Raw genomic sequence first — 16,463 nt, 5'->3', positions numbered from 1 at the left:
ATGAAATTAATATTTTGCTAGTGTATAATTCAGGTGTATTGTTATTAAAGTGTGTTTTAAAAGCGTAATATAGTTTCATTGGATAGGTAGTTTCCAGAGTAAATCAGCTGATCTATCTTTCAAAAGAATAAGAAACCATTTGTATGGAAAATGACTTTACAGTTATACCAACAATCACACAGCAACAAAAATGACATATACACAAAATTAAGTAATAAAAACGGTATTGGCTGTTTAACTTTCCTGGTACTATACAGTTCAAGTTACCCCGTCAGTCGAAATGACCCGTCCGCCGATCGGCTGTGAACAGTCGAAAGACATACTCGTACCTTATGTTTGCCGACCATAAAATATCATTAACCACACACGGTCACTTATTGTGTTGGATGTGGTAATTTTTAATCGGTTTCCAAAAAAATAAATACTCGATTCGAGTTCGTGTTTTGGTCTGAATTTAAATGTCAGTTGTATTATTAAATAGGTTTGTTTTCTGTAGCTTGAAATGTAATTGTTGTAGTAACATAATTAAATGCTTTTAAAATGTGTTTTAGTTGAAGGCTGAAATAAGGCAGTGACATTACAGGATATGAATCCATGACGTCTAAGTTCTTCGGGATGGCAGGACTTGAGTGTAACAGTATTACTGTGATACTATTGTATATACATGGGAGATATTTATCATTTACCATATGGTAAAACAACAATATGTGAATAACAAAATATTCGATTCAGTCGCATTTGATCTCTGAATGTCAACGCAAGACTTCCAAGCTATATCTAAACCCTATTCAATGCCTCATTATGCCTCCTAGTTGATTCAATAACGGCCAGAATTTAATCACCATCATAGAATAATTCACTCCAGTAGCGGTGGTCAGGTTACCGCCCTGAATAATTGTGATATCGCAAATCCTAATGGTAGAGAAATTTAACAAAATTATTTAAATCCATTAAGTAACAAAAGAATTGTTATGTTCCCGATGGAAATAATATTTATGAAATCTATTTTTCTATCTAAAGATACAAATACCCTGAATTTAAATAAATCCATAAATACAGCACAGTTTTGTTAGTCATGCAAAAATCCTATTGAAATATAAGAAGGAATCTCATGAAACCTTATAGTCCCATACCGCATCCGCGTCATTTTAAAACTCTTCGCACAGTAATCAAGCTTCGAACACATATTTGTGAACGGTACCGATCACTTAGGCAGTCTGTTTGGCGGACGTGCCGCCATTCGGGTCAGGTGCTGCTGCCAACGGTACCTTGTTTGACGATGCTGCTGACCCTACCAACGGATGCAACTGATGCAACGCAAGACATGAGCCATTAGCGAATTTAAACCAAAGGAAATTGCATTGAAGCTATCGATTTCTGTATCTTTCAAATCTATTGCTTAATCGGATGAATTTCGTCATTTACAATAACTTTATGATATGCTTAGATACAAGTAATAAGAATAACCTTTCTAATAATATAAACGCAATAGTTTGTCAGTACGGATAGATAGATGGATGTTTGTTACTCACGCAAAGAGTAATAATATAGCTTTAACATCAGAATAATACCTAGCTTATAAATAAATATTCACACTTTGAAATAATTACAGACCACAATAAAACGATGACTTAAATTGTAACCGTCAAATCCTGCAATTATTGTACTTTAGGCTATATAATAATAATAATAATAACAAATAAATATCTATAAATAATAATAAATATAAAATATATTAATACATACAATAGATATACACATATTAAGTATTACTGAGGCTTTATAAAATTAAAATTCGGTTTGAAACAATTTCTCACGATATACACGTGTATATGTAATGTAACGTGTAAACGTATGTATGTACGTACATATGTAATTTTAATAGTCGTAGTTTTGTTTTATGAGTAATTAGTACATATTTGCCGAAGATTTATAAAAGATTAGCTTATAACTTAGACCAAACACAAAATACATAGAGGCGTCAAGACCATTGCATCTGTGAACAATGTAAGTGTTAGTTAAACTACGCATCAGTATGTATTTTATTACAACATTTACAACGAACAATTAATTGATTTCTTATACAGAAGGAAAAAATAACCGAAAGTAAATTTGAATTGGTAAAGAACCTAGTATTCTATAGGTGGCTTACTTTGTATGACTAAAAGTTTGTCAATATATACTAAACAAAATTTGATAAACATCTTTGTTGGATGGATATATGTAGATAACAAAAACTTGGTCAGCTTATATTTCTGATCGACTCCACGGTAATAAAAACACCAGTAAGACACCAGTTCAAAAGACAGAACTGATCTCGCCTTCTCATTATTTGGATTCGAATATACTACTCAGCAAGACATGGATACTTCAACATTATTAATATTATTATTTATGGTTAATAAAAGTCTCTGACTAGGTTGCACTAATAGTTGTTAACGGCCGTCAACAGTGTAAAAATCCCTAAAAAAACCTATTGAATTACAGATATAAAGACATTTATTGATAAAAAACAACTTCTAATAATTATTATGTATCACTACATACATATATCGTCTATAATTGTAATGAATTATACTATGATACCAAAGCACCAAATTTATAGAGTTGATATATCAAATAATGTTGAATAATTAATTGCAAAATAACTGTTAACGCTTCTGTAAACTGACTGATTAATAATATATTACACAGTCAAAATAAAATTTAAAAATAACAGCGTGATTAATAAGCCAACGATGAAGAGATTTGTTTATTTTTTTCATTCACTAGGTGGGTGCTTCAGTTAGTCATGTCGTGCATCATGTTTCGCGCCAAATTAATATTGTTATGCAAATAACTACCCACGCATGCGCACCAACATAAATATTTTCAAGAGTATTAAATCAAATAAATAGTTTATTAATTATTGAAATTGGTAATTCACACTTATATTAAACTGCTCGTTATGTCTGAAATTAATATTATGTTCCGTTACATTCATTTATTTATAATATTGCTTTTATATAACTGTAAATATATTTTACCGAGATGGACTGTATAAAATTGTCTGCATGGGTAACTTAGACTTCAGCCTATTTCAGCTGTTTATTCAGCTAACTTGTTAAGTTGTATTTTAGTTGAAAAGTAAAATATGTCAATGAAATATAGGGCACGATGGCATGACATCTTAGTACTCCAGAATAGCAATGTATGAGGGTTACCACTAATGTGGCGAGTGCGCGAGTAGTGCGAGTGGCAATAATTGGTACTTACCAACAGGTGGACCGTTAGCTTTTTTACCATTCTCAATATTACAAAAATAAATATATAGACTTACATCCTTCAGCATATACTAATTAGCGATTACCATCGACAAACAAGCCACAAAATCTTATAAATCTGTCTTTGATATTAATCAAATTGATATATCAGAATGTAAGATGCAATATATAATAACGGTGTAATTTCCTGTCAATATTACCAATACCTATGTACCATACCAATCATCTAAAGTACCGGAAATCATTTATAAATTGCTATTATAAATACCGCACTATCCGCCAAAAATAATGTCTATTAGATTTAGTCGTTATAAAAACTTAATCGTCGAGTATTTATTGTCCCCCTCCCACTCAAAATGCTTAAAGTTTTCTGTCCCATGGGTCAATTCAAGCGGGTCATTTCAGCAGAAAAATAATATATATTTACATATAAATGACTATTACTTTTATCACGGTATAATGACAACAATCTTTATTATCTGTTCATATAATAAAATTGTAACATATGTGACAAGGCGAAACGGCGAAAGTTTAGGATAAAACATTCACGAAATCTTGTCTAAATATCAAAATTAACATTGTTTTTTTTTCTAATTTTAGAAATTAAATTAGAAAAAACAACCAAACCAAACCAAACCTAACCAATCAATAATTTTTGTAAATTTTTAATAAGGACCTATAATTTTGTTTATTAATTCATTAATCGTTTACGTTGTATAGATGATTTATGTGTTATTCACCACCAATATTCTATTTATTGTTGTTATATATTTATCACCACCAATATATACTAACATGCACGCGTTCTAAATCGCGAGCAGCCCTAATATGTTATAAACCCACCCAATTGATGAGACTGAGCTTGTAAAATCATTCATATAATGGATTGTTCATTTTGTACATTATCATTCGTTTTGTGTCATTTCTTTTCACGCATTCAAAAACTCGACTTTCCTGTCCATATTATATTATTATTTATTTGAGCGACATTCTATTGTATTCAGACATATATGGTGAGGTTATTACCGCAGAAGCAATGATTATAAATTGACAGGTTTTGTGGAAAACATGCCTCTTAGATCCACAATGATACCACACGAGACGCTACGTAGGCGATAGTTATGGGTTCACCTTTTCAAAAGACTTATAATATTATTATGTTTATTAAGCGATTATGACACAGAGCGGAGACCACATACGTTGAAGATATATATTTTGACTGAATTATTGCAAACTAAACAGTTAATCATCGTTCAACAATATACTAGACGATTTACTGCGTTAAATACACAAAAACATGTGCTATTCACAAAAAAAAAATGCTTTTTTATTATATTTTAGTACCATAAAATTTTAGCCATAATCATAAAAATAAAAACTTAATTAAATATGATTTACGATTATGTATTAAAATAAATGCGGGTTATAAATATTCCAAGCAACTTTCGTGACAGCACTGGAAGTAATATTTCGGTTTTGAACTTTATCAGTCGTAAATAGTTTCAAATCTCTTGTTTTATATTAATGTAACAACATAAAATTGTCGTTAAATATCATAATGCTATCTTTAACACCTGTTGAGTGAAAATAATAGTATCGTGTTACAATGTGAAACTGTGTAAAGTCGTTAAAGCCACAATTAATTATGCAGCTTTAGTTATCTGTGACAAGTAACAGCTCCGGTCACACGATATATCACCTGTTATTAATGTGTCACACCACTAAATATTAGAGTGACAGACTTGCGTAAGTAAATAATAACTGCCGGTGACATTATGACGTTGAAATTTATTTATTTAACAACCTGAAGTGACAGGATTTGCAACATTTTATGATTTATGAATAGAACTTGATAACTAGTCGCGTTGTTCTGCTAATAGCAATTTGTTAACCTTAATTTGATATCTCATATACCTGTGCAAAACTACAAAACAAATTACATAAACTATATTTGTTACGACTAGCCGCGGGTAACGTTGTCTGTAATATAAGAATCAGAGGAATTTTCCCCCGCTTTTGCTACATATACAAATTTCATTGATGCTTTGCTCCTAGTAGTCATAGCGTAATGTTATATAGCGTATAGCCTTCATCGATAAGTGAGCTATATAAAACTTAAAAAAAAATCTATTTCATCCAGTAATTCCTGAGATTAACGCGTCCAACTAAAGAAATATAAACAAGGTTGATACAGCAACAGATAAGTATTTCAATTAATAATAAATAATATATATAGGTCGGCAAAAGAATGAATGAATGAACGTGTGGAATTTATTGCATATAATGTGGTATTATGTTGGTAGGTGAACACAAACACAAATGAACATTAATGTTTATTTCAAACATTTATTCTATAACATATAACATTTTGTTTATTATAAAACTTAGAAATTTAGCTGATACGTATCATTTTAAAATTATAGCTTATTGTTACATTTGATTTAGTGACGGAAGATATTCCAGAAAAAAAAACTAATATTATACAGAATGGCCGAGTGGTACAGTGATATTTAAAAATAAAATATATAGTCATTATTAGATGAAAATAGCCATCCTAATTCAGTTAAATTATATACAAAAACATGCACGAGAAAATACAAATGTTTGGCAACCGATTAAAAAGTCTGATTCAAAATTTCATGCGAGTCCGTTTAAAAATGAGTACATAAGTGTTAATTAATTCCGCACTCATGTTAAGATGGCAACACTGACTTCAGGTTAAACGAAAGTAAGAATTTAGACGGCGAAAAATTTAACCCTTTTTCTTCGACAATTAAGTAAAAAATGTCTTAATCAAACTTTCACATGCATTCGTTTATAAGTGCGTACATAATTGAAAACGTTACTAAATTATTCCTCACTCACGTGGAACTGGCAATACCGGCGTCGGGTACAAAGAAAGTAAGAATTCAGACGGCGCGGACACAAACAGACCGCGGTGATTCTATCTCAGTGCGAGATGTCTCGCGGTTCACGGACAGTTGTCTGATGTTCAGCTTTTTGTTTTCTACATTGGCCACTGGTTTGACTTGGTTCGGCTGTATACGATATTCCTTTGTCGCTAATAATTTAAATTTAGTTTTCTTCTGTTAGTTAATGGACGTTCTTCATAACAAAATTATTTCTTAATATTATAATATTTAATTTATATTGTACTAAGGGATGCGACAGACATTTTCTTGCAAGAATATAGATATATATTAAAAATAGATTTTTGAAAAAAATCCCTTAAAACTATTTACAACGGGTACCGGGTTCTATTATGAATCTCTACCCACTGAGACAAAAAAAGAATTCATTAAAATATATATAATATATAATTGTTCAGTCACACGGAGAGATAAAATAAGTGAGTGAGTTGAATATATTTCACTAGCGACCCGGCCAGCTTTACACGGGTGTATTACAAATCTTTGAATTTCTTTTCAGTGCTATAATATGTATGTCTTATACATAATATGTAGACAGAGTGATTCAAGAGGAAGGTTTATAATATAAACCTTCCTCTTGAATCACTCTGTCTGTTGCTGAAATCTGCTTTAAAATTCGTTGTGTAATTGAAAATATCTGACGATTTGTTTTATATTTAATAAAAATGATAATGCAAGTTTATGACGGATAACTATTTTTATTGTACTCAGTCAATTCATTTAATCAGTAAATACACAATAAATGAGTGATGAACTAAATTCTAATACTACGATAATTTGAATTATCATAATGCTTCGATTGTGCATGTTGACTGATAATGGATCCTTTATTATGCTAATTGCCACGTTATTGTTAGCGGTTTGATCAATTTGTCGTCAAAGGCTTAGGAGTTCAAGGTATTATTTTAATTATTCTGTCCTCAGCAGATGGCTGATTATAAAACACGATCTATTTGGAATAAAACGTAATCTAAAATAGGAAGTAATGAAAATACCATCAATTATAACTCAAAGAAACAAACGACATATAACAACATTTTAATATTCATTCATTTATAATTTAAGAACTATAGCTCTTATCGTTGGAGCTCTTGCCACTTTCCGCGATCTTCCATTATTTATTATTAATTCTTGATACGACACGACTCCCGTTTTGTCCTCAATTTATATAGAAATACAAAAATATAAATAAGCTTACCCTAATTCACACAAAATTCTTAACAACATTTATTTAAAAGAACAACACGCTAGTTTCTTGCTCATCTGAAGAGGCTAGATCGAATTTTATTAAATTTTATAAGCATATTCTATAGTAGGTCTGAGAATTTGCTACTATATATTTTTTATAACCCTAAGTGTAAAGAATTCTCCAAACACTAACATTTATGTTCTGGACATTTTTTATTAACCCCTATTTTTTAATATAATTTAATTTATATGGCACAAAATCATTTGCCGGGACAGCTAGTCTATCTATAAAAAAACTTACTAAAATTAGTGTTGGCCGGTGTTGCCAACAGATATATGAGTTTAAGATGTTACTCGTGCCCACGAACTTGTAACTGTTATCAAGGTACACATCTAGCGCGTAATACGACCACTGAGTGTCGACAACCGGATTTGTCTTGACATGCGTATGTACATACGCTCCTTTCTTGGTATTATTAATTGTTTTTATACTCTAAGGAAGATCCACATATACGCGAATTAACTGCATGAATTTACAGCTCCTATAAATCACTTTAATGTTTTTTATGAACTATTTATTATGAAGAAAAATATCTTTATTTTTTCATGGACTAACTCAAAAAATGCTTTGCATGTTTTTTAACTGTTTGAAAAGTGCTACTTATATGTCAGAGTTGTATAGACTATATATTAAGTTAAAATATTCAAAAGTCATACGGCTATGAGGGTTAATCCGGGGTACTAGGCTAACTAATGAATACAATGAATTTTTACAACAAATATATTACGTATATAATTATTTAGCAATTTTATTCAGGTAACAGTCAATTTATTTTCATTCCATTGATAATGTAAAACAATATCTTCGAAATTAAAAAGTTACTGTATATAAATGTGCAAAGATATCAACAAAAATTTTCGACAATAGCACCCTAAATCTGTTATTGAATGGTTATCCAAAATTAGTCATTATACCTATGTTAATAATACTGTTTTTCTTTTTGTCCAGGTGAAGGCGGCGGCGGCGGTGGCGGGGCGCGGCGGTGTGCGCGCGATGCGGCGGCGTCGCCCGCGCACGCGCACGCGCCGACGCCGACGCCAGTGCCGCCCGGACAAGCACAAGCCCACGTTAAGAACGAACGTCTGAGCCCACATGACTCGAACGCCTCCAGGTTAGTACCTCACGCGGATCCTATACCGATAAATAAGGTACCAATTTACCAAACCAAATAACCAACCTACCTACGATGACGATCGTAGGTAAGTCGAGTAGGTAGGTAAATCATACCTCAGTTACGAATATTTCAGTCAAGTACAACAACTTACAAAGTGCTTACTTTGTAAGTTGTGTTTCGGTTGCGTAAGATATGGCAATTGTTTTTCAGACTAGTCGAATACTGTTGGCCGCAGATGGCTTTTATAGCTTTACCTGACAATAGGGGGCGAGTTCAGATGACACTCCAAACACTTATGGAGCGGCTGAAGGCAAACTCCTGCCTGACGGATACTACTTTAGTATGAGACAAAAGAACAGAACGGCTTTGGCGGAACATTTAACTACGACCGTGATAACAATGCTCACTATTGATGACATGCCTACAAGACTCAAATTAGTTAACTTATTTATACCTTGTAGGTACTATGAGGGAATAATAATACGCTGGTGGGGCACCAATGGAAGATGATTGGATAAAATTAAGAAGGTCCGGTTTTTTATATTACGATATTGGAAACAAAGGATATGATGGTAAACAGTTACCGTATCTTGTGGACGCCTGCAACACCAAATTAGTACACCGTGGTGAATTTCCCAGGATTTTCCAAGGACGCTGAACAGACTCCCTCATTTGCAATTCTCTTGACCTATTTGCTGTAAACAATAAACCAGTAATACGTATATCACTATTGTTACGCAGATTTTTAACCTATTATCCTGGTTTGAAAGAAAAATGACATGATCTTAATCCTAGAAGAACACTACTAATAATCTATGCCCACTATTAGTTTATATAAGAAACAGCTTTGTTATATTAGTATCATACTTGGTACAGATCACGTAGTGTGACGCCGTCGACATCGTCATACCCGGGCACGCCGCCGGAGCGCGGCAGCCCGCACGCACCACCACACCCGGCGCCGGCACACCCGCCCCGCAACTACTCAGACATAATGCGCTCATTAGCAGCGCGATACAACACGCATCCCAACAACGAGTAAGTAAACTTTATTAAAGACTTGTTGGAATTATATCTAATTAGGACTATGTACATATACATATGTATAGAAATATCTATAGATACTACTTTATTTATTTATGTAACTATAGTTAACACGTTGCGGCATTTTCTAACAGGTAAACATGGGTGATACATAAAACTAATGATATAAAATACAATATATATATAAATAAAAAATAACAAAAATACTTCAAGAATCCTCAAACGTCTTTTTGTCATGTTTATATCTCAAAGGTCTTTTTGTAATGAATTAATGACAACAAGACCTTTAAGTGTTCTTGAATTATTATTTTCTTCCATCAATATATAACATGCCGAGGTTTTCTCAAGAAGACTACAGCGTGGGGTTGTTCAAGTAACACTCCTGGTGTTTCAGGCGTCCATAAGCTACGGTAACAGTTAACCATCAGATGGGTTATTTGCCACCAAAGTAGTATAAAAAAACATATGAAGTAACATGCTTACCATAACCGTGTAAGTAACCCATAAAGAATTCAGATTATTAAGCCTTTCTCTGACAGAATGTCTCTCGACTGTGAAGTCTCCGATCACTTAAATAATAATTAAAGAATCCAATTGATCACTTCCAATTAATATACGCGGGTTAATTTAAAATACATTAATTGATAATACGATACCGCCTTAGACAAAAATACGTGTATTAATTTAATTAGCTACCTTGTTTATAACTTTGAAGAACCTATCATATAACGGCGAAAACAAGTGTAAACCGTAAATAATATAAAAAAAGTTTGAACTCGTTTATCATAAAGACTAGTTAAGATGATTGCAAAACTACTACACAAATGGTCTCATGTCATAGGCTTGAAATGATCGATATCAATAAATTATCATCCAAATTGCTTATAATAAGATTTCAATTAAATAAAATAGATATATTGTCGACCATTCTAACACGACACTAGTTCCATAAATGTGCGATTAGCCTTATTCTGATTACGTTAATTTATAGTCTGTGCAAAAGGGAAGTGTTCCATCACTGGCGTTCCCGAATTTCGAGTCGCGAGATTTTCACACGGTCACTCATGTCACAACACTACGCGACCCACAGTTCAGCGACCGGCTAGTGATGCCCAAACCAATTAGCATATTAATCGATTCGATAACTTACGTTTAGTCGACAAATTTACATGATTCGTGAGAACCAATGCTCTCGGCGTGAACTTATGTTATATTAATGAATTGTTCATCTCTCGGTGCTCGGTCGGCGACCTCTGTCAATTTTAATTATCCATGCAGCACTGGCTTCCTAGGCGCCTTATAAATATTATCTGTTTTGACACACATCGAATGCGAGTTAAAGATATCGATTGATTGTAAATTATACGCTTTATTAGATTAAAGAGCTTATTAGTAAGAATCAGAAACATCGGCCGTTAAAACGTTAATTATATGCGGCTACGTTTTAATTTTAATTAATCTAAAAATTCATAACAAATTTCCAACCAAGTATGATATATTTATTGAAAGCTAATTCATTATTAACTTACTTTAAATAAGTATACCGTTGCACTAGTGTTGCTGCTAAGCTAGATGACCTGTAAAGGGAACACTCGGGCACGAACTCTTACCGCAGAGTTGAATAAAAATTTAAATGACAACTACAACTATATACTACTATCATTTCATGCCCAGTCATACTGAAATAGTCAATTTGATTTGACTATTTCAGTATGACTGACGATTGAAATTGATAGTCAAATATATATTATTTGTATTATAGACGTAAATAGATGTAATATAAGATATTTTTTCACTTACATTGTCCATACCTACAATCCCGTCTTGAAGGTTAGTTACTCCGTAAAATAAAACAAAAAAAAGATCGTTCTCAATTCAGTAGTGTGTTTTTTACATTTGTTACTTCAGGAGTGTGACATCTCTATAAAACGATTTAGAAAAAAATAACTTGTTTGAAAGGTTCTTATAACTTTATGAGTATTGTTTATATTAACATGATTTATAATAATATAACCAATGTCACTATATAATAATGTAACTTTCAAATATTGAAAAAAATTTCAAATTAGACAGTGGCTCCGAAGTTAGTTTCCTCATAACGAAATCCGGTCTGTCTCTTTACATTATTAGTATAGATAATAAAATTTGTATCTCTCACCCAGTTATCTGTACCGCATGAATGGCTTCGGTGTGGATCGAACGGCAACATCTCCAGCACAAGCGGATGCGACGGATCCCCCTCTTGGCGGACTATTCACAAAGCTGGCGACTCAGCAAGGCGGTCCACAGCGGCTACCAGCTTTTCCTGTCATGCTCGACATGAGCTCCACTAAGGTAATTTAACAAAAATTAAACAATTTTCTTATTTGATTAACACACTGTTGCTTTTGACGTTTTCTTCTATAATTGTATCTTAAACTCTATATATTTATTTCTTCTCATTTCTTATGAGTATTTTTAGATAAGAATACTGATTTTTTTGTAGACTTGAATATATTATCGTAAATAAGGTATAATTTGGTTGTTATTATAACGTGCATTGCTTTAAATAATGGGGGTCATGTTGCCCAAAATTATGTATGGAACCCTCAATACAAATAATTTCCTATTGCCCAAGATCGCGTGAGCCATGAAACAGGATGTCTCTAATCTAACAAACGACTAGTAAAATATAATTCTTCTTTTTTATGTCATAATAGCAATTTTATTTTTATTATTCATCAGAGGAACCTTTGAACAGTTTCAATTTTATGATTATTACTTCACCGTGTGCTTTACTTAGGCCAGTGCCCCTATGAAATAATTTACGGTCAGCTGAGTTTTCGTTTCAAAAGAGATACATTTTAAATTCATATTAATTATATATACAAGTGCTCACTGACCTTCCTGTTTTAATTACACATCATACACCGTTTCATAGTTCACGGCTGTGATTAAAATATCTCAGGGAATCGTAAAATTCATAAGGCATTATCGTGCAACGCATCTCCATTGAACACGGCTCGTTTATGTTAATTTGAACCTCTTTAAAATCATAATGCGCGATGAGCAACCCGCTTCCTTTCCAGTAATAATGAAGGCAATTAAATCTGATAAGGCCCACGACCTTTACACTTCCTTCGCTATTGCACAGATAAGGTGGAGAGAGTGTTAATTGCATACCGCTTCTTAACGTTCGCTGTGCGCGCACAATCGGCGGGGTAATAGTGATGCCCCGCCTATTGCTCGACGCTCGCCAGCGAACCGTCTCGACTCTCCTCGACTCGACTGTAAAAGGAACTGGAGCTGCACTAATTGGCAGCGGCACGCGCCGCGCATGCGCGGTGCTTAGCGCGCCCCGCGACATGCTAGTGATGGGATGTGAAATCGACACAGAGCAGTTAAAAATTAGAAGTTTTTGCAAACGAGTGCAATAAGAAACACGCGCAAACTGCAGTATTAAATCGTTACAGTTATTTGATTCGACTTTCTAGTAAAATAGTTGCTACGTTGCTGCCTCGTAAACATGTATATTCATTTGTGGAGTCAAGCATATATCCCTGTTTTACTGTATTAATAACATCTGACACCTGTGGCGCATAAGGTGGAGGCCGCCGAATGTTTGTTAAGTTTCTATTTATGCTTTATCATGACCATAAATAGTAGTTTAAATTTATTTTCGCCTATAAAGAGAAACAGGAGCGACGCGGAAATAAATCGTGAAATTTATGGCAGTGGCTCTGCTTTAGCACGTAGCTTGTAGGCGCGGCGGGCGTCTGCGCACGCGCCCGAGCGCTAACAACCATGTTCATTTCACGCGCGCGCGCCTTCGTCTGAATTTCATTCGGAATTACCCTGCATTCGCCTTTTTTAGTGCTCGTGGCAATTAAAAAAGATAGATTGCAATTTGACCCGCGGGCGGCGAGCGTGACGCTTCGGAACGTTATTATGATGAATGCCCGCCACTTACTATCTGAGAGTGCTCTCGATCAGATAATAACATACTCGCTCGCTTTCGTGTTTGCTTAATACCCGTACTATATGCTACTTGGTGTATGGTATTCTGTAATTGAGTTTTTAAACTTGAATTGCGCCTCAATTAAGTTGGTTTAATTAGAATAATCTCATGGCATTTATAAATTTAGGGAATTATTCAATTTATTACATGTTGATATTATTAGAAAGATGTCTTTCGTATAACTATGATATATAAAATTAAATTGTGATATATTACACGTTTTTAGTCAACCTCAAACAACCTTTATTAGGTTCCTTGACATAACCTTTAAGCTTAATATTAATTTTATCGGTTTTTTCTATAAACACACTTTATAATGTTTGAAGAGATTAAGTACAAAATTTGGTTATACAAAGTCGATATTGATCTGACTATTTGCAATTACCAAATAAACAATTAATTCCTGCGAATACTTATAGCTAGAGTACACTAACTGTTACTTTGTATTGCGAATTTCACTGATATCTAATGAAATTATCAAGTCAACTTTATTACGAACCTACATAATTTAATTGGAATCTAACAGTCTACTTTCACAGTCCACATTCCCTCTATAGAGCCATTAATACCCATTAAAGCTTTTACGTTAAATTTATCAAATAAATTCGCCAGTTGCGGGCGATATCTTGAGTACCTACATCACGGCAGGCGGTCACGTCTTAAACAGGAACTACTAGTGATGTTTCTAACGCACACGATCGAATGCGTTAGAAACATCACTATATATTTTTTTATAAAAACTGCAATAATTATATACTGTATATATAAGTATTTTTAAACTACCCACCGATGGAGATTTCGTATTGTTTGTGTACAAACAACAAACAAACAAAAGGTACCTTTGTCTCGAACATTTCTGCAGCAAAACTATTTGCTTTGTAAATTATGTTCCACGCTGACGGTCCATCTGATAATAAGTGGTAACAATCCCCTATACATAATAAAAGCACCACGGACATCACCATGCTTCGCTAGCCCAGACAAAGATGATATGTCTCTCATACAATAATATCACTGTATAAACTGCACTCTACAACGGACAACAGCTTACAAAGCTGCTTAGCGGCTAAAATATTTTGGTCCCACTGAAGTACCCAAGAAAATGGCTATAGTAAAAAAAAATTACTTCTGAAGAATTCTTTCCAATTCAATCTCGAGTATTCTTTATAAAATTAGAATGTGTTTTAACAGAGTTTACTGGCGATATCACGGGTGCACCGTAGCGGAAGATCGCGTCGCAAGCGCATCGGCACGGGAGCCCCCGCGGACCACTCGCCGCTCGACCTGTCTGCGGCGGGCGAGAGCGCCGCCAAACGTGCACGGCTATCAGCCAGCCCCAGCACGAGGAGCGACAGCGAAGACAGAGACAGAATCTCTAATGATGGTAAACAAATTTATTTCACAGTCTTATATATACTCGCTCGCTTTCGTGTATATATTGTAATTGGAACGGCAGACAAGCTAATGGCCTACTTGATGGTAATTGGTAATCCTCACCTATATACTGAATATATGAACTACGGACATGAAGTTATAAGATGAAGCACCTGATACCATTTACCAGGTGATGTTATTCCGGACGACTGAAATGTCATGACTATTCATTTAAATTCATTGCCTCACCCTTCATCTAAACACACCTTACACGTTATTTTGTTCTTTTGTTCTAAATCAAATCAGCTGGCCATCTCTAATACCAATGTAATCACATTGGATTGAACCGATTTACACCTTTTTATACTATTAAATTATACACTGGCAACGTACTAATTCCATATGGCGTGTTCAATAAATAATGTAAAGTATGTTTACACATCTAACTACTACATCTAATCTAGTTCTTTAAAAATTCAGTTAGTATTTTTGAAGAACTAGATTAGATGTAAAGTAAATTTGATGGTTCGAATCATACATTGCTGCATTAAACTTTCCAAGTCATTTATTGCACAGTTTAATTGATTTGATGCTTCTGATGACAGTGCCAACTTCCAAAACTAGTATTTGTTTCCTTAATCGTCTCTGTACTTTTGTGGAATAGGAAATATTTCAAATTTGAATTCGATTTGATTTGAAAAAAGAATATATTTTCCATTTTTATTTTGTTACGATTTTTTAATTTAAGTATACCTGAGAGGAGTTTTTAAATGTGGTCTATATTGCAGATCGAAGCGAAGCCCGCAGTGACTGTATGTGCGCAGAGGCGCGTGCTCGACTTACGTCGTGGTCGGTAGACGAAGTATGCGATTTCGTCAACTCCATAGACAATTGTGCGGAATACGCATCGGTAAGTGCACTATCTCTAGTTATTTTCTTTATTTTGATATTACTTACGAATGTCCTGTGTTTTGCAATAGTACCTAGACTACTATCACTTAGAACATAATATTTCTAGTTTGAATTTTTTAGCACTGCATATTTGCAATTAATTGTCAATAATTTTTGTCTTTATATGTACTTATATACTTATTAAAAAGAATTGTCAATGCAGCTTTTTATCTGTAAGTAATCTGAGATAATGAAAACCAGAATAATTTTTTTAAAAAAAATTTTTCATTTTTTTTTTGTAATAATGAGGAAGCTCTCGCCTTTTTTTATCAGAGGAAAAAAAGAGAAATTAAGTTACAAATTAAAAGCTTGTAAAGCGCTAATGCTAATTTAAAGCTACATTATTACAAATTGCATTACCCATCACTAGACTAACAATAAAATCTAGATATAACTCTATAATCACCATAAATTATTACACAGTGAAGAGATCGGCGCTCTGTAACTTTTATTGCGTGTTGCTCTAATAAGCTGGTTCATAGTTGATACCTCATAAATACGAGGTTACACCTGTTGTAGGCAATTAACGTGGGATAAGAAA

The 16,463-nt window shown here is 33.6% G+C and overlaps 1 protein-coding gene across 3 annotated transcripts in view; it reads left to right on the top strand.

Moving 5' to 3' along the window:
- The window catches only part of LOC131846761 (uncharacterized), a 268,899-nt gene that overhangs the window by 204,846 nt on the left and 47,590 nt on the right, over nt 1–16,463 (top strand). For all 3 annotated transcript variants that reach the window (XM_059196152.1, XM_059196154.1, XM_059196153.1), the window contains 5 exons: nt 8,391–8,553; nt 9,433–9,594; nt 11,763–11,934; nt 14,789–14,981; nt 15,760–15,881. In XM_059196152.1, the coding sequence (XP_059052135.1) occupies nt 8,391–8,553; nt 9,433–9,594; nt 11,763–11,934; nt 14,789–14,981; nt 15,760–15,881 (812 nt within the window). The remainder of the gene's footprint in view (nt 1–8,390; nt 8,554–9,432; nt 9,595–11,762; nt 11,935–14,788; nt 14,982–15,759; nt 15,882–16,463) is intronic.

This window comes from Achroia grisella, unplaced genomic scaffold (assembly GCF_030625045.1).
Source record: "Achroia grisella isolate CSIRO2021 unplaced genomic scaffold, CSIRO_AGI_Agris_v1 utg512, whole genome shotgun sequence".
NCBI lineage: Eukaryota > Metazoa > Arthropoda > Insecta > Lepidoptera > Pyralidae > Achroia > Achroia grisella.
This window is presented reverse-complemented; position numbering and strand designations above follow the sequence as displayed.